The sequence below is a fragment of the Rattus rattus genome, chromosome 18 (assembly GCF_011064425.1).
Source record: "Rattus rattus isolate New Zealand chromosome 18, Rrattus_CSIRO_v1, whole genome shotgun sequence".
Lineage (NCBI taxonomy): Eukaryota > Metazoa > Chordata > Mammalia > Rodentia > Muridae > Rattus > Rattus rattus.
In genome coordinates, this window is record NC_046171.1 from 18,631,513 (window position 1) to 18,651,435 (window position 19,923).

Consider the following 19,923-nt stretch of genomic DNA (forward strand, 5'->3'; position numbering starts at 1 on the left):
CTGTAGGCTCTTCTCCCAGCTGTGTTTCTGAAGCTCTTGTTTTCTTGGGTTCTAAGACCCAAAGGTATCTTGAGGACTGCCTTATTCCCAGAACAGCCCTATTTTCCTGTGGTTCCCCTTTTGGGTCAAGTTGTCTAGCATGAAAGTCTTCCCATTTGTTCTCTGGGAGACGCTTAGGTTTTCTGTCCAACATGGCAGTCACTAGCCATGGGCTGTTTCTATTAATCTCTTGAATCTTGACTTGTCTAAATCAGAAGATGCTTTAAGTATAAAATACACTCCAGATGTCGGAATTTTGGTATTAAAGTGCGTAAGCTCTAGCACAGATCCTTCTGTTTTGATTTATTGGAGTAATACTTTAGATACTTCTAACTAGATAAAATAAACGTTAAATTAATTTCACCTTTCTAGTCTTTATCTTCTTAATGTTGATTACATATTTGATTCATAGAATGAGTAGTGGTTTGCTAAAGGCTTTTTAAAAAATTCTGTATATTCCTTTTCACATTTTCAAGTGGTTATATGAAGCAGTGCTATACGTGTTGCAAACATTGAACACCATAGAGAACGGAATGAGGCAGTGGTTAACTATAATTAGAATAAACGTCACCAATGATGTGATAAGAGTTTATGTTGTAAAGTACACATTTAGTAAAGCGTAAAGGTTCCCAAATAAATCGTATACCATTTATTTTAATCCATCAATTTATTCAATCCATGTCAAAAACTCAGCTAGGCTTGCAGAGCGTTCTGGCCCCATTTGAAGCGATCAGGATCGTTAGCCTTTTTCTGTTCTGACTTTTCTGATTTACAGCACCCAACACCAGAGCGCCGTGTTCGAAGCACCGCCACGATTTCTGCTTAAGAGTAACATATACAAGAATTAAAAAATCAGGAGTCTGTAGCTTGAGGTGCTGAAATCTATCTAGGCAGGAAACCCTCCGGAGCAGTGCTGGGATTTGAGTCTATCCTCATCCTAGTAGGATGCTGTCTCGTCAGGGAGATGAACTGAGGGATGAGGTACCGCCAGGGATCCGCCGTCGTCCTCTGTGGGTTCCCCTCAGAAACCCTGGTACCCTCCGGTTAGGAATTCACCAACTCCAGCGCTGTTTTCCTATGAGTCAGTGGGGTGAGAAAGAGACCTTTGCCCTCCCTTCTGTGTTGTATCTCGGGAGCCTGTGATAACTTGAAAGAACAAATGCAACCACAGTGCTCCCGTTTCCTTAGGTTACAACTCCCAGAAGTCAGTGCGGGAGTCTGGACAAAGCTTACAAGTTTAGGGAGAGAGCCCAGATTTCAAGTGGGGATACAGAGTGAGACAGAAAGACAGAGACAGAGAGGGAGACAGACAGACAGTCATGCCTGCACGCATGCGTGCATAGATGAAATAACCGCTTAAATTCATGAGCCTTCCTCTGGGCAGGTCTGCCAGCCACAGACAGCTCTCTTCCCATTCCTTTAGCTCCTTGGGAAGAAGAGCTGTTGATTCAGAGCCCAGGGTGATCTGCACACGTGACTGCTTATCCTCTGATGGGAGGGTCATATGTTTATCTCAAACTGTCTGTTGGTTAATTGAATTTGTTAGCGCTCCCAACGGTCTGGAGCGAGGAAGCAGGACACTGATTCTGAGCCCTGCAGGAGGGTACATTCTACTTATTGATTGAGAGGCACATCTTTCCTCACACCAAACACACACGCACGCACACACACACACACACACACACACACACACACACACACCAACCAAGAGCATATTCACATGGAAACTGTAACACTCTCCGGAAGTGCCGTTTCTTTGCGTTTAAAATATGCTTCCTATAAAAACGGCCGTTCTAGCCATTTTAGCTAGAAACGTTAACAGCATCTTTAATGCGTGATGATTTCTGCTCTTTATCAATGGAACCCATTTGTCCCTCCAAAGCCTGAGTGACTAAGCAATGGCTTTTCATTCATCCGGTCCCACCTCCGGCACTTCCCAGGGCCTGACAACCTCTGTCCTACTTTCTCTCTCCGTGAATTAATGTATGATATCTTCCCTTTGGGTATGGATTATTACTTAGCATGAAATAGCCAAGGTTCATCAGTATTGAGTGTACAGCCCAGCCTTCTTTCTATGGCTCAACCACATCCCCACCAACCAGTCACATCAAATGCGGTTAGCCTGTTCTGTTGATGGACATGTGGACTGTTCCCACTTTTTGGCTAATACCTGGTTTCGTTTTCAATAACTACGGGTGTGTCCCGAGGAATGGAATTAACTACTGCCTATATAGCAATCCTATATTTGAAAGCAATAGTCGGGGCTTCTCTACCACAGTTATACTAGTTTACAGAGATGCATGACCATTTTTTCACAAGCTCACTAACACTTGGTACTTTTGGTGTTGTGTACAGTAGCCATTCTAATGAGTGTGAAAGAATTACTCTCTGTGGCTTCAAATCACTTTCCTTAAAGAGTAATATGATTCCGACCATTTTTCTTGGTTCCGTTCGTGTATATTCTGTGGTACAACGCCAACTAATTTCCTTTTTGCATTTTAAATTAAATGGGTTTTTTTTTTAAAGATTTATTTATTTATTTTGTATATGAGTACACTGTAGCTGTCTTCAGACACACCAGAAGGGGACATCAGATCCCATTACGGATGGTTGTGAGCCACCATGTGGGTGCTGGGATTTGAACTCAGGACCTCTGGAAGAGCAGTCGGTGCTCTTAACCACTGAGCCATCTCTCCAGTCCTAAATGGGGTTTTTTTTTTGGTCTTTTTGATATTGACTTTTCAAGATTTCATATATTCTGGCTATGAATCTCTTACACACATATGTATGTATATGTGTATGAACGTATGCATATATATTTATGTTTGTATATATGCAAGTATATATGTATGTATACATGCAAATATGCATGTATGTATTATGTATATTATGCATGTATATGTGTATGAATGCGTGCATATATATTTATGTTTGTATATATGTAAGTGTATATGTACATATACATCAAATATGTATATATGTGTATATGTATGTATGTGTGTGTATGTATGTGTGTGTGTACATATGTATGCATGCATGTATAATAATCTGTAGATGTTCTCTTCCATCCCACATCCATCTTTCTGCTCGGTGATAGCATCTGCAGTGCGCAAAAGTTTTAGACTTCTCAAACCTTTTGTCTATTTCAGTTGAGGTGCTGACAATCCGCACGAGGGCCGGGGTCTTCCAGATCTTTCCATCTGCCTTCTTCAAACAGCTTTAGAGTCCCAACTCTTACATTTCCCTGCTTGGTCCAGGTGTCGTTGTTGTGTGAATCCGTGTGAAGTAGGGGTCTCATGGCTTTCTTTTGCCTGAGTGGATCCAGTTTTCTTACTGTTGTTTTTAAGGGAAGCTCCCTTCCTCTTTCAACGGTCTTGGTGCCACTTTTAAAAAAATAATCAGTTGGCCATGGCTGTGGGTGTATGAATGTTCCTTCCAGGATCCTGTCCCTTGCTGTTAATGCATTGTTTCCATTAGGAAATCAGTACTACATTCAGTTATTTTATTTACTTCTTCGGGGTGGGGGGGAGAGAGAGAGCGAGCACGAATCCCAGCATGTATATGCAAAGGCCAATGGGAGGACCCTGAGTGTCTTCGTCTATTTCATTTCTTGAAGCAGTGTCTCTCAGTGTACCCAGAGCTTGTCATTTCAGTTAGACCAGCTGGCCAGAGAGCTCCAAGGACCCGCCAGTCTTGGCATCATCCTAATACCGATCCCGTCTAATTCATCTCCACAGCCCCAATGTTCTCTTAGGATAGTAAGTCTGTACTAACTTTCAAAGCTGGGAGTGCAAGGCTTCCCAACCTCTTCTTTCTTTTCAAGACAAGTTGTGTCTCTGCTGTCTCTTCAAAAGTATAGATGTCTAGTTATAGATAGTTAATAGATAAATACATAGAGCTAGATTGATCCACCATCCATACATTCATACATACATAATCTATACACACATACATGTATACATATATAAATACACGGTGGATTTTAGTCAAATAGATATCTGTCCATATATCTAAATGCAGTTGAAATTCACACAGCGTTTAAAAGAAAATGACAGGTAAATCTCACATCCTCAATGCTCCTTTGTTAATTATTTTCTGTACATATTAAAAAGACCGTGAAACACTTTTCCATATCCACCCATATAGTTCTAAAAAGGGAAATAATAACTAATAGTCTATTCGCATGGAAACTGTAATGCTCACCTTTCTTTATCGTGTAAAACATGTGTAATATAAAATTAGCCATTCTAGCCATTTTGGCTAAAAATGTAAACTGCATTTGTGATATCAAAGAACCCTCCTACATTGCTAGGCTCGGGGGATCGAACGAAGGGCCTTCACTTCCATATCTGGGTAATTCAAAAAGAAGAACGCAAAATCATGACACTAGCCAGCAGCTCTGCTACACGTATCCTCCAGGAAAAACAGAAGTGTAAATCCACAGGAAACTTTCACGGAAATGTCGATAGCAGCTATCGATCTGTCCTGATTGTACCTTGCTTGGGTTTACTCGGCAGAGCACCCCCAACATCGCCGGTCTCTCCAGCTGCCACAGACACAGAACAGTGATCTTTGCAGCGACAGCTGATGTAAGACACAACTGGGAAAATAAAAACACCGTGTGGCTGGTCCCAGGGGATATGAGTGTGTGCGGTGTGGAGCAAGGGAAAAGGTTACAGAAGCTGTCTTCATTTTGGATGCTGGTTCGGCTAATGGAGGCTTGGATTCCTCCTCTATAAGAACGTGGTCATCGGCAAATGCAAGGCCCATTGGGTCTTGAAGCGGTAACAGCCCTTTGTAAACTAAGAGAGTTGACTTTAACTAAGTCCGGATGTGACAGAACAGCAGCCTTACCTGGGTTCTAGGAAGTAAACGGATGCTTAAGTTAACCTCTGAAAACAATTGCGGGCATGACCTTGGATTGGGACAAATTCATGCCCAGAACTTGGGAACCTGATATGCTATAGACACATTCTATTCCCCTCTTCAATGAGTTCTTCAAACTCACTTATACTAAGAATGAATGACTCGAGATAGGTTAAAGGTTAACCTGTTTGGGGGTCTGAAAAGAAGACTTGGCAGTTAAGAGGACTTGCTCCTCTTCGACGGGGACCAGAGTTAGGTTCCCAGCAGCCACACTAGACAGCGCCCATCTGCTAGCGACTTGAGCTCCAGGCAACCCGATGTCCTCTTCCGGCCTCTGAAGATACCAGCGCACGGGTGCCAGTGTGTGCACAGATAAATAAGTGAAAATGGCGGACACATGTTCAGTAAGAGGTTAACTTGTTTGAAAGGGAGACAAATTCGAGGTAGGTCAGGCCCCCAGGTTCCAGCACGGTCCGAGCACGTGATCTCCCAGTGCTTGTACCGAGTGTGTAATCCCTGTCTTGTATGACATTTAGATTTGGCTGAGATGATCGTATGTAAATGAGATGCAAAAAATTCTCAAGATGGAATTCAAAAAAGCCTCCTGAATGTGGCTTGTTCACGGTGGTGGCCTTTTGGGAGGACCAAGGAGGTGGAGCTGGCTGGCACCCCCCGGGGTGGGGGGGCTTCATTTGCTACTTAAGAGTGATGTCTGCATTTGGTTTGAATTTGTTTTCTTGCTTGAGAGACAAAGCAGTGTCAAGGGTAAAAAGCCGATAGTCACACGGCAGTACGTAATTTTATGTCTTTTGATACAACTGGCTAAAAACCCTGGGTTATGTAGTTAAAATGTCCTTTGTTCTGTCTGCAACCAAGTACTGATGTGTTTCCCCATGAGGTAGGTCTCTTCTCTCTCTCTCTCTCTCTCTCTCTCTCTCTCTCTCTCTCTCTCTCTTTCTTCCCTTTTTAAGTTTTCCAGTGATGTTTTCGTTGCCTACCCTGGGAAGATCTGTTTTTCCATTTATCAAAACAAATGGTAAACCAGGGACCATTTAAAGTCGTTTTCTTAGTTAATAAAGCCAATCTCCTTGCTCTGTTATGTTAAAAGTGCATTATCTTTTTTATTGCCAGTTCTGTGGGCCTGGGTCTGTTTTCCGTCTTAGCAATCTCAGGCTGCCCCACTCACTCGCTCACTCACTCACTCACTGACTGACTCACTCGATCACTCACTGTGTGGAGAATTACAAAATGGTTAAGGGCAGGTCAGCTGACTTACTGTACCAGCCATTCTCAAAATAACCACAACAGTCCAGGCCCGATGGGCCATTTACGTCACACAGTGTTTTCCTGAAATCGTTTTGTTGGCCTTTTCATTTCTATCCCTGATAGAATCTTGCTCTTGGTCCCTTTTAATCAGGCGTTTAATTTGTTTTTATTATTAATATTTTCCACTACATGTCTTGGCCTGCCTCCAGTAAAACAGCTTTGATGGGGGGGGTTGGCGGGGGGAGGAGGTTGAGAAAAAATAAAATAAAAAAAAACCTCTTCCTCCCTCAACCACGGTTTCACTACGAATGTGTTTTCTCCTTTGATGTGTCTGGACTTGGAGAAATAACTCAGAAGCCTTGAGAGAGATTTGGAAATACAGTGAGTGCACCCCACATCAACACACAGCCACAACCAGGGACTGATAAAGTTGACGGACGACTTTGGAATTTTAAAACGGTTCAAACCCATTCAGGCTATTTAGTCACATACCCTGCCTGCATATTTTTCCCCCTTTTACAAACGCCTTTTCTGTATAATGTCTTGTAATTAGAACAGGAAGTCATCGAGTAACTGTAAGACGAATAAAAGCACTTAACACTGAAAGGAAAATTACCTTCCAAGAAATTATATTCCGTCTTTTTTTCCCCCCTCTCTCTCCACCCTGCATGTTACAATGTTGGTGAGGAGAGTAACAGCTGTAACTACTCTTATCTGTAGGATTTTTGTGCTTGGGTTTTCTGAGATTAAAAAAAAAAATCATGTTCAGTAATAATCAAAGATGAATGGACAGAAGATAGGAAATGCCTAATTATGACAAATATTCTGTCACAACAGAACAGCTATTAAATGGAGACGGTGTAATTGTCAATTGCACTAACGGCTGGAAGGCTGCCAGGTACACAAAGTTGAGGGCTCGCCCTTAGTTGGTTGCTAGGAGCAGGCAAAAAAGTATAAAGGTTTGAGAAAGGAATGTGTCCTGTAGGAAAGGGACAGCAGGCTGCATAGATCACTGGGCGAGCCCTTCCTATTGACATGATGTTGCTTAAATTGTTTCAAAAGTAGACATAGGGTTTTTTTGTTTTGTTTTGTTTTGTTTTTTAACTCTAGCAAATTCATCTCTGCTTGGGGGAGGGGACCAAAGAAAGGAAGCTGTAGGTTCTCCGTGCAGCAAGCCTCAAGGACATTGTGTTTCAAACTGAGCCTCCATACAGATTTGGAATCTTTTAAGTGAAAAATCTTTAAATGTTTGTTTCTGTTGGCGTCCAGACGCATTTGCCCTAATACGATTACAAGAAGGAAAGGGCTAAATACTTGGCAGAATTTTCAGTTGAGGTAATTAGGCACAGGAAAGGACATGCCTATTTTTTCCACAAAGCTCTATAAAGTCCTAGTGTGAAGGGTTTTATGAAGGGTGTTTTTTTGTTTTTTGTTTGTTTCAGGCTTTCTGATGTTAGATGGTGGTTTTCAGTAAACATACCGTGTGATGTTTCCTAAACAGCCCCCACCCCACCCCCAACTCCGCCTGGGGGGATAAAATTATGTTTCTGCAATGTTATGTAAGAGATGAGAGCAAATTTCTCCTCCAGAATGGATGTTTTGAACCTCCCTACATTTGGCCACCATTAACTATTAAAAAGAAAGAAAGAAAAAAGAAAAGAAAAGAAAGAAAGAAAGAAAGAAAGAAAAAAGAAAGAAAGAGACAGAAGAAGAAAAGCATTATGGATATTTGAAAGTCTATGCTCCAGTAATTTATTGTGCTTGCCATTTCATGCATCTCTTTATACAAAGACAATTTGAGCAACTCACAGGATGAATGCTCGCCCCGCCCCTCCCGCCCCCGCCCCTCCCCCACTCCTCCTCCCACCCCCCCTTCCCCACCCCACCCTCGCTCCCCCCCACTCCATGAGAGCCATGGTGTACAGTTACTGTTTGACAAGTCGAGGTGGAGTTTCAGATTATAATTACAGTTTCTCTGTGGAATTCTGTTTGGGAGTTTGAAAAATATATAAATAAGTGAAAAAAAAATGACATTGAGAGAGGTTAACAAAACGTGTAATTATGATATAAGTACAGGATTAGAGCCATTTCGGTGGAGAAGTACATGCCCTGTACTTTAGGTATTAACTTTTAATAGGCCGAGTTAAAGTTCTCTTTATTGAAGTTGAAATGAGGTTTCGTCATTGTGGGACTCTTATTCCCTTTGAATATTTAATTTAAAGCTAAGCATGTTCACATTTTTTTGCTGGGGAGGAGTGACTCCAGAGATGGGATGACATTTTAATAGAATATCATAACCATTGTTTACAATACCAACCTTGAGTACCGATCTTTTTTTTTTTCTTTTACTTAATTTTTTTGGCTGGTTATATTCTACTGAGTAAAATCAAAATCAAATAAAAAAGTATATATAGCCCAAGGAACTAGAATGTTCTAGAAAAATACTCTGTACGGTTAGTTCCGAAGTTTCTTGTCTGATGTGGGTGTGGTTGAAAGAAAATCATTGTTCCGAGAACACTTTGTTTGTCTTTTGCTAAACAAATGTGCAATTTATCCATTCTTTGTTCGCAGATTTCTCTACTAAAGTCCTTGTGAAACAGAAAGGGGGGACCGCGTTTATTGGTGGCCCTTGTTTCATGTATCTGAGTATTTATGAGTCTCTGAAAGGAGAAAGGAGGATCGGGTCTAGCTGCAGGATTTCTCTAAGAATTCTTGAAGGGGCTGTTTGCCTTCATTTGTTTCTCTTTGTGCTGTTGTGAAACAGAACATGCCAGCCACTGAAGAGTTTAATATTCTTATGGCTGTGTCAGGAGGAAGCTGATTTAATGGAGAGGCTTAGGAGGCAGTTAAAGGATCATAGAACTTAAGATCTGCAAGGCTCTTGCAAAGTCTTCACGTCCATACCAGTTTATGCACTTCTCCTTCCTTCCTCTCTCCTCCCTGGCAGTCTCTATTCACGTCTATAAGGGCTGAGGGTCTCTTGGGCCTTCTATAGTTTTTATAAATATGAAAGCAATTCCTTGGGGAATGTCTAATTACAAGGTTGGAAATTTGCCCCCGTCCGAACAATGCCAAAATTCTGGTCCAAATGGGTGGTTCTGTTCACAAGCAATGGAGTTAGCATAATTTTTATTTTGGCATCGCCGAGGGTTGCCACATTAGACCAGACCCCAGCTGTGCCTTTGGCCTCCTGGTGTAGAGAGAGTTTAATGAGGGAAGAGGAGACAGGAGCATTAGGCTAGTAAATGTAGGATTCAGGCTTCTTCCCATCTCCTGGTTGGGAAGTCGCTATGTGAAAATCACATTGATAGTTGAAGTGTCTACAGTGAGCAACACGGGCCTTAAATCACATACACACACACACACACACACACACACACACACACACCACTCACACACCACACACACACACACACACACACACACACACACACACACACACACACACACACACACACACACACACACACACACAGGCACACACACACACACATACAGACACACACACACAAACACACACACACACACACACCACCACCCACACCACTCACAGCACACACATACAGACACACACACACAAACACACACACACACACACACACACACACGCATGAACGCGCACACAGGCACTTAGCCAGAGTGGAATCATTCTGGTTAGTAGGTGGGTGAAGTTATCCGTTCTCTGTGAACAAGCAGTCTCTGGTTTTACCTGACCAAACCTTAGTATCTTCATCCTAGTACTATAAATTAGTTATCACTACTACTACTACTAGTAACTCGAGGCATTTCGTCATGATGCAGAGTTAACCAAACAAGAATTAAAAGGTTAAAAGGTTGGGCTTCCAGTGTCAGGGAGATAATCCTGTGGGTTACAACTCAAGTATTGTCACCTCTACTTTGGGGAATAGTCACAAATTGTAATGCTGTTTATAGGGTCTTTGTGAGGAACAAAGGACTCATTATCTGAAAGAAAAATTTTCCCTAAACTGTACTATTTTACTCTCAGTACCAGAAATAGTGCCAGTGCTCCTTCTAATCTTGGACACATCAACTGTTCCTGCCCCTCTCTGCTTTGAATGAAAGGTTTGTCTGTTGGCTTGTTTTAATGTGGTGTCTTCTGTGATACCTGCCAACAATCACAAAAAAGTAGCAGAGGCAGGCAGATGTAGTCCTGGATTTTATTCTGGGCCTTAATAGATTTGAAAAGAGAAATAAGAATAAAAACACACATACAGCTGTTATAATTATATATGGAGGATGACTATATATATATATTGATATATATGTACGTGTATGTTGGTACACAATATGTTGTGTGTAACCTAGCAAATATACATGTGTACTATTATATACCAAATTTACATATAATGTCAACGTAACCATGGATGTCTTTTGCGATTTGTTATATTGTAGCGTGATATGCATGCCATATACAACATTTTAATATATAGCATATATTATGTATAAGTCATAAATACATATGCAGCCTATAAATATGAATCTTTAAGTATTACATATAATACAATTCTTCTTTAAATGCATGTATTTTATTTTATTTTATTTTTTTTTTTTCGGAGCTGGGGACCGAACCCAGGGCCTTGTGCTTCCTAGGCAAGCGCTCTACCGCTGAGCTAAATCCCCAACCCCAAATGCATGTATTTTAAAACCCAAGCTAAGTAAGTCACTGTAAGTCTATGCAAAACAACAAGAACAAACATCAAGCTCAGAATTACTTGCTTGGAAGCCTCCAATGCATGAACTTGGCCAAGTGCTTGTAAAAATATCCATTCCTATGGTTCAGAGTCCTTTTGGGTGGCACACAGAACCAACCCCATTTCAAGCATCCCATGAGATCTTGGATAACGTTTCCAGGACAACCCTTAAGAACATTGTTCTTTGACAAACCAGACACCTGTAGGTCACCTCTTCCTGAAGTGGCAGGAGGACATGCTCTTCCAAAGATTAAGAGAAGAAGCCAGGAACTGTAATGAGGGCAGTGTCCTTGTTGGGAATCCGGATGAAGTCCGGAGAGAAGGAGGCCATGTATCAGCACACAAGTTTGCCTGAGCGATATATCCCAAACAGAGAATTAGGGAAGAGGGCAGAGGGAGCACCATCATGAGAAAGTACTCACGGGATGTCGGGAGAAGATAGAACAGCAATGAGGTAGACTCTTAGCTCGAGACATCGCTCAAGACACCCACTCAGAAGCAGTGTTTCCTTCAGCCACCATCCCTGGAAAGCACAGCGTCTTCCATTTTTATTTCTAAGACACTTAGAAAGACGGGTATGGTTTTCTTGTCTTCCCACAAAGCCAAAGGCACTACTCAAGTAGACTCGGGGACCACGAGGTATTTGTGTGAGGTTTTCTACAGAGAGAGAGTGGTGTAGGTTCTGGGCATGCACCACAGAGTAAGCTCTGACAGTTTCCAGCTGGATTGTCTCAAATTCACGTCTTGAACAAACACGGTGAAGTGTTTGAGGTCAGTCTACCTTGGGAATCTCAACTTGCCCTGTTGTGGCACACTTTGCAGAAACTCCGGGCTACTATTCATTGGTAGTTTTTTTTTTTTCCATGTAGCTGGCCTCTAACGGTGCCAGCTGACAACGGGGCAGGAGTCTAAGAACCGTAAAGCATGTAAAGACATCATGCTAGAAGCAGCTAAGCATCTCCGTTCGTGGAGAAGCCTCCGGGCTGAAGAGCTAAGTGAACGTAATTAGAGATACATCTGGGTGTCAGCCTCCCGTGTGCAAAGGTCGCAGGCACACCTTGCATTACTCCTGCTTATGTCCCGTTATCCCGTTCTGTCCCAGTTCATCTCCCACTGGTTACCAGATGGCCACCATAGACAACTTACCAACTGTCTCACACAGTCCCTGCTCAAAACATTGAGTGTTTACCCATTTGACATCCAAATGACAAACCTGGGAGCTGCTGACCATCATGTTGCTGGGGTGGGTCATGAAACCCGAGTTCAATGTGACACAGTGACAGGCGACGGGCTACCCAAGGGAGCGCCTGCCGTTTCTCAAGCTTCAAATGAAGGAAGGGTTTGTCCACCACTGCTGAGTCTGGATTTTGCAAATATTCAGAACACGTAGGTTATCCTTAATGTCGAGGTCATTTGAGAGGATGGCTGCCTATGTTTTCTGGAATGTTCTGAGTAAAGATAGTCCTGACTGGACCGATTTTCTGGGATGCTCGGGGAGCCTTCTCAGCAAGATTCTCTGAGGTGTGCTAGGCCGGCTAACGTGTGGAGATGAGAACCACAGGTAGTATGGGTGTGGGGGGAGGCGGAGTTATCGGTATCAGTGAAGTTAGGGTAAATCGTGCTGTGATAACAAGTGACCCCCAAATTGTGTCCTTATAAACGGTGAGGGCATTGTTTCTGCCATGTTTGCCTCTATTTTGGATCAACCAAGACCCCTGATGTCTCAACTCCAAGACCCAGACTGGCAGAGGAGCCGCTGTCTGAACATCACAGATGGCCCCAGCAAAGACAAAGAGACACTGTGGTCCATGGCGCACTGGCTCTTAAAGCAACCAACACCTTCTGTCACATTGGCCAAAACAAGTCCGGAGGCTCCTGGACTCCGAAGAGTGGAAAAGAGTGGGAAGCACAAACCTTTCTCGGGGCCCATAAAGAGAACCCAGGATATTGGCTGCACTCCAGAGCAGGTGGCAACGTTCCTTAGGTTTATGGGCGCTGCTCTAGGGTTCCATGACAATCTTGCCACACACACACACACACACACACACACACACACACACCCTCTGTGTAATCAATCTAAGACCAAGCAATAATTATATAGACACTCAACCAAGTTTTCCCTATCACTGTGACACCAATGACTAAGAAATACACTGAAGTCTCAGGGAAGGAGTATTTTAGTTTGACTGCTGCCAAGTGACTCAGACAACGCTTATTTTGTATGTCCGTGTGGCCACAAAGCAATCTTACCCAGGGCTGGCCTCAGGCTTTGAGGGTGGGAAGCTACATTGGGAAGGGGGATTCTGGAAGATTGTGGCATTCCCAGACTGTGATAAAAAAATAAGGACTTTGCAGAAGATGTCTCTATTTCCGAATCCAAAGTGGCCGTTGAAATTAAGTTGTGGATGTGGATGTTCTCTTTGGTGGGAAGAGGTAATTGATGTGTTTTTTTTCCCCTCTGTCTAGGGAAGATGAGGAAGAAAACAACGTGATTGTGCTCAGTTACCCTCAGTACTGTCGGTACCGGTCCATGCTTAAACGCATCCAGGATAAGCCATCGTCCATCCTCACGGACCAGTTTGCGTTAGCCCTGGGGGGCATCGCAGTGGTCAGCAGAAACCCCCAGATCCTGTACTGCCGGGACACCTTTGATCATCCCACTCTCATCGAGAACGAGAGTGTGTGTGATGAGTTTGGTAAGTGTCTGTCTTTTACTCTATTCGAAACGTGTTCGCATGAGAAGCCATTCTCAGTTCCCAGAGTGAACAGTGCTGGGGTCAGGGCTTAGTGTGAGCGCCCGCCTCCACCCGACGCCATAGTTCTGCAACACAAGGCGTCTTCTTCCCACTTGTTTACCATAGGTGAACGATGGTTATTTTGTGTTCGTTGTTCAATATATAACTAGTAGGTGCTTGGTTGATCTTGAAGGTGGACTTTGTGACTGGAAGTCTTCAGGATCTTTCTTTGAAAGCTTGGGTTACTTATTTTTTTTAATTTTCTGATTTTGTAAAGTACTATAAGAATGCATAAATCATAACCATTCAAAAGCATGGTGGAGAGAGATAATAGATTGACCAAATGGACTGTTACACACACACACACACACACACACACACACACACACACAAATTGAAGATGTGCTTGACTGCTTTAAATTTTCACACATAGAGATTCCTGGCTTATGACTAGTCAGCAGTGGGGCTGTCGGACACCATGTCTTACCTTGGGAAACCTTGCATTATTCAGTGCAATGTACAAGTGCAGAAGGCAAGCTAAGACACTATCATCTTATACCATGCCTTCTGCATCCAATTGAGAAGACGTTACATCTTGTCAGTGATTCTCCATCAATGGTATAATGGTACCCTGCTCAATTCATCATGGGGGCCAAGGAAGAGAAGAGGTTAAGACTCCTCCCCCTCCCCCAAGGCCTGGAGAGTACACACACACTTTCTTCAAGCTGGTTCTCTGCCTGATTCTGTTGTCTTGCCTTGTCCCTCACGGAAACCTCATTTGCATACTATTTAAATCCAAATGGTCCCGGTGATCTTTGAGACACTTCTACTTGGCTTTGTGAGCCTACTGTGGTCTTTCGGATTTCACAGTCTGTGCCTTTGGGAGCTCTTTGGCTACTACAAAGGACTCTGTAAGTCTAAGATCTAAGCTCACTGGAGTCCAAAGGCACAGACTGTGTGAGCATGGGTGTGTGTGTGTGTGTGTGTGTGCATGCTAAATTCCTCCTACACGGAAGCAGATATTGTCATACTTTTAATAGTCAGATGGTCTTTTCATTACTGCAGACCAATTATTAAATACAATTGTTAATATAAACACCAATACAATTATTAAATACCCTTTCCTTGCAGGTGAGCATTTACAATACTTTTCTATACTTGAGGGGAAAAAAAAAAAACCACCCACATTCCTTGCTCCCAAGCCCCGTGACTTACTAATACCTGATCCAAAGGTCTCTAAATTCCTAACACAGGTTAAAGCTGAGTGAATGTTTTCCCCTACTTAAGAATATTCAATGGGCTGGAGAGAAGACTCAGAGTTCAAGTCCCAGCAACCCCGTGGTGGCTCACAACCATCTGTAATGAGATTCAATGCCCTCTTCTGGTGTGTCTGAAGATAGTTACAGTGTATTCACATACATAAAATAAATAGACAAATCTTTTAAAAAAAGAATATTCAAAGTTAGTGTTTAACAACGTAATAAAATGAAAAACAAAGTTTTAAACTTTTTGTCTAATTTAGGGGTTCTTAGTCACTGCGTTTCAAAGCTGTCCTGTCTAAAGTTGGAAACAGATGCTCCTGTCCAGCGATTACGGTGGTTGTTGAAGCATTGCTAATGTTTTTAATGTTCTTGCAAACATGAGCATCTCCTGGTAAATGTACTCCTGCAATTTCTTCTGGCGTACCTTCTTTTAACCCTGCCTTTCTCCTCTAACCTCTGGAAATAGTACTTAAATGAGCCTCTAGATAGCAAATTAAATGAGGAGAACATCGGACTGTTACAAGTCCCTCACTCCTCAAATGGCCCATTCTTTTTGAAAGTAGCCCATGCTAACACATAAACCATGTGGCTTCCCTTGGCCCCCGTTTGAGCCCTTTTCCTCCATGTGTCCCCCACCGCCTTGGGTACACACCCAAAAGTTCCAGACAACTTTTTAACTCACGCCCCCCACCCCAGCTGATAGTACACGCCAGTGACATGGGTTAAAGTGTTTGTTAAAAATGCGGTATTGGGTTTCTCCAACCAACTAACAGTTGGTGGAAGAACATAGATTTAATTAGTGAGTGGCATTAAACAAATGTTCCTAATACCAAGAGCTGCCAGATGACTGAAATGCTTCTTTCCGATAACCCAGAGTGCCAGGGGGCCCACAGATGAATCTTCCATGCTGCACAGTCAGTAACTTGAGTAATTGGTCAAATATAATTTAGGTAACAGTATGCCTAGGCTATAAAAATCTGTTTTTATTAGCCTGTTCATATCACCAGGTGGACTGATCGTGGAGCTGATGGCAAAGAATTTAGAGCACTTAACAACTACATCTTTGATACAGGGAATTCCAAACCGCAAAATAATAATAATGATAATAATAATAATAACAACAACAATAATAATTCCTCCAAGTTTATTCTCTGAAGGACAGTATCTAATTGTCTATGACTGATGATGATTAATTTATTAACTGACCTACTGCTTTCCTCTGTGACATGGACAGCAGAGGGGGACACAAAAGAGAAATACAATCTGGTCCTTGCTTATTTTGAGGATCAAGAATCTAAATGGGGAAGACAGGCTTCACATACTTGGAAACCTAACTATGTTACAAGAAAATCAGCGATCGGTGTCACAGAAAGCGATTTTGCTAGGAACGCGGTAGTGGCTGGGGAGGGGGGAGGGGAGAGTGGATGCCTGAGATGAGAGTCCGGATGCGAGGTCAAGAGAAGCCTTGCATTAGAATGTGGTCCAGGGTTTTCTAAGTGTGTGGGTGCACGTTTGTACGTGAGAATGCAACTGCACGTATGTACATAGAGAAGCCAGCAGACAACCTCGGGTGTCTGTCTGTCTCAAACGCCTGCCACCTTTTTGTTTGAGACAGGGTCTCTCATTGGTCCAGAACTTTGCCTTGTAGGATTGGCTAGCCGAGAGGCGGGATTGTCCTATCTCCGCCCTCCTGGTTACAACGCATACCCTACCAAGCTGCATGCCCACCAATGATACCTCTCCCCATTTCCCTTCCTTGGTCTAGTTTTAAAATCCGGAGGTGTGTGTTTTAGAAATCCGTTAGAAACATGGCGATTGTTATCGATTCAATCCCTGAGTCGCTCTTGACTGGGGTCTACGATTGGTCCCTCTTAAGTCATTCTACCCATAGTCAACCTCAGCGCGGGTTGTAAGAAAACTTGAAGGAGAGCTGGTCGCCTGACTGGGAAGAAGCCAGCCAGTGGCTTTGAAACAAGAACGAGCTCTTTGAGACAGAGATGAGCCCACGTTTCCCCTGGGGCCCACCAATACGGTTTACCTGCATAATCAAAATACGTCTCTGAAATGAAAGCCCCCCGTCAGGCGGCTTTGCCCCCTCCCTGCTATTTTTAATGTTGTCCACCGAATAACAGCTTTAATTGGACAATAAAAGTAAGCCCTTTAAATCTACAACCAGTCCCTATAAATAAATTCTCTGTGGAATTTTATGAAGCCGCTTAATGAAAAGTTTGATTAGAAACTATTAAAGAAAAATAAAATGGATGAAATTTCATCATTTAATCCAATGTTACAGTAGTACCATTTTAATTTTTATTTACATTGAGATATTCGGAATCGAGTAAATATATCCTGGTTTTAATTAACTAGCCTCCTTACTTGGGAAGGTTATTTTAGGCTTGAAAGGTTTTGATAACATGCCATCTGCTTTCTCGTCTGTATTATGCAAGTCCTTCTCTTGCTTACAGTGCTGTGTAATGTCTAAACCTATGACTTGAGCATAAATTGAATCATATTAATGGTAGGTGATTGAACAGCTTCAGCTCCAACATGCTGCCCATATTCGTCCATCTTGTCAGCGACACAGCTCCGCTGTAGTGTGCTTTCTTAGCACAAGATAATTGACTATTTAAAAAAAAAAAAGCCTAACACATTAGACTCCCCATTGAAGCATTATGAAAATTCATTGTATTGCACATGCAATTAGGGAATGAGATTTTTTTTTTTTTTAATAACAGGGACGGGAGTGTGTTGTGAATAGCATTTCGTTTTCTTCCGAAATATCTTTACCGTAAGCGTGGTTCCTGCTCCCACTGCCCTGTGTCCCTCTCCCGACACAGACATTTCCCCCACAGCTCCCCTTCCGTTTCTTACCTGGTTATGTAATGACTTCTGTTTTGTACAAATGCACTCTGTCGTCTATATTGTGTGTGCAGTAGAGGCGGGGGCGGGGGGCAAACACTGTGTCTGTTCTTTGCTGTTAGAACAATAAAAGGTCCGGCACTTGGAAATGAACAGTGTTTACATTACTATCATGCCAATTGACTTCACATGTGTGAAGGGTGGACAAACTAAATTCAAACAGAGGCACAGCCAGAGCAACACAGGAGCGAGGCACTAGCTCCCATCAGAGGACTGCAAAGGTAGCCCCATTTATGCCAATAATACGGAGAGAGAGAAATGGTTTACTTTGAAATAAGTGTGTCTGTGTGTGTCTGTGTTTTTTGAATTGCAGAGGCATAAGAAGCAGAAGTCACGCTTTTTTTAAGTTTTTTGGCAGTTGAGGTGTCTGTTTCTTGACAAAGAGTATGGGGCAGGGTGAAGCACGGCTTTGGTCGACCCTGTACGGAGCTAAGAGATGAGTTGGGCTGTCATTAGGTATTTGGTCCTTGTGCGGACACCGTGAGCTCTGGCCTACAGGGAGAAGAACTTGGCTGTGTTTATACTAAGGCAGACATTCCACTGGGGATGAGGTGTGGAAAGGGCTGCAAACTGTAGTAAAAAGGGTGCTAAGCTCACATGCAAAGAGATCATGTGATCGGGGCTCAACTATTGGATCCTCTACAGCAAATGTGGCGAGCTCCCTTACTTGTTCTGTCGGTAAATTCAGGCATTCTCAGCCATCTTGCCAGGTTCAGAATAAGTCACCCCTGTTACACACACACACACACACACACACACACACACACACACACACACACACACCCCAGAGAAGAACTGGTCACTGACAAACAATAGACCAATTATCTTGCTAAGAGGCGACTGTTTGAATGAGGAAGGCTCAGTCTAAGGATGTATTCCTCTGCCTCACTGTGTGTGCCTCTGTTGACTCTGGCTTGCTAACACTTCACACATGTGAAATCAACCTGCCTCTACTGGAGTCTCAGGTCTTCGACAGTGTGTGTCCATAGGAAATCATTGCGTTTGTTGAATCCTAAAGGATCCGGCCCCTAGGGGTCCTGGGGGCTTACCAAGAGAATGAATGTGCGTGTAAAGTTGTCCACAGATCACAGAACGTTTTTTATTTTTTCCGGAGCTGGGGACCGAACCCAGGGCCTTGCGATTGCTAGGCAAGCGCTCTACCACTGAGCTAAATCCCCAACCCCTCACAGAACGTTTTAAAGATGATCTTCTGAGTTGAACTTTGTCCTTTCCCATTGAAATGGTGATGTTGAAATGGTGATGTTATAGACAAATGAAGTAAGAGCAAAGGGAAAAGACAGTAGGCGAGATGAACCTTGATTTTAATTAATCAATCAATTATTAATTAATTAATTAATTTGGTTTTCCCAGGCTGTGCTCAAACTCACTTTGTAGACCAGGCTGACCTTGAACTCAGAGATCTGCCTGCCTCTGCCTCCTACGTGCTGGGATTAAAGGTGTGAGCCACCATGGCCTGGATGAAACATTGAATTCTTCTATGAAAAGCAATTCAAAACGTGCAAACTCAGCATGAATCATAAGGGAGAGCTTCTTCCCCTCTGAAGATCACGTGATCTGATCACGTGCTTTCCTAGAAATTAAAGGAAGGCAGTTCTTGTCTTAAGGATCCTGGAAATTTGCAAGTAAACTGTCTTTTGGTTTTTTTGTTTTTTTTTTTTTTTCTCCCTTAGCAAAGTAGTTTTCATGGTCACAGTGGATTCCGATGACCAAATGTCTTTGCTCCTGGCCCCTGTCCACATTTGGGAGTCCACTGTGTGTGGTGGTCACCAATCTCCCAAAGGACAATAAAACCGTTCTTTGTCTTTAATTGAAAGTGATTAGGAAAAACACTGGGCTTCATGCATGCTGCTGTTCGAGTAGGAGGCCTCCGCCTTCAGGAACCCCCCTGTGCCCTCCTGGACCTTTCCTGGAGTCTGTTTATCCCTAGAGTAAAGTCAAAGCAAGCCACCCTTATGGTCTGTGCTCTCAGACAAGAGGTAAAGAAAATGTGTAAGTTCTGATAGTGAAGCAAATCCCCAGAAGTCTGTGGGTAGAGACACATCAGATGCATTCCACAGAAGGCTCCACTCACTGGGCCCTGGGTAGAAAGGGGGCTTGAGAGGG

At 43.0% G+C, this 19,923-nt stretch overlaps 1 protein-coding gene across 1 annotated transcript in view; it reads left to right on the plus strand.

Moving 5' to 3' along the window:
- The window catches only part of LOC116887647 (AT-rich interactive domain-containing protein 5B-like), an 87,237-nt gene extending 73,566 nt beyond the window's left edge, over positions 1 to 13,671 (plus strand). Inside the window, exon 4 of the mRNA XM_032889235.1 lies at positions 13,349 to 13,671. Coding sequence (XP_032745126.1) covers positions 13,349 to 13,671 — 323 coding nt within the window. The remainder of the gene's footprint in view (positions 1 to 13,348) is intronic.
- The last annotated feature ends 6,252 nt before the right edge of the window (positions 13,672 to 19,923 follow it).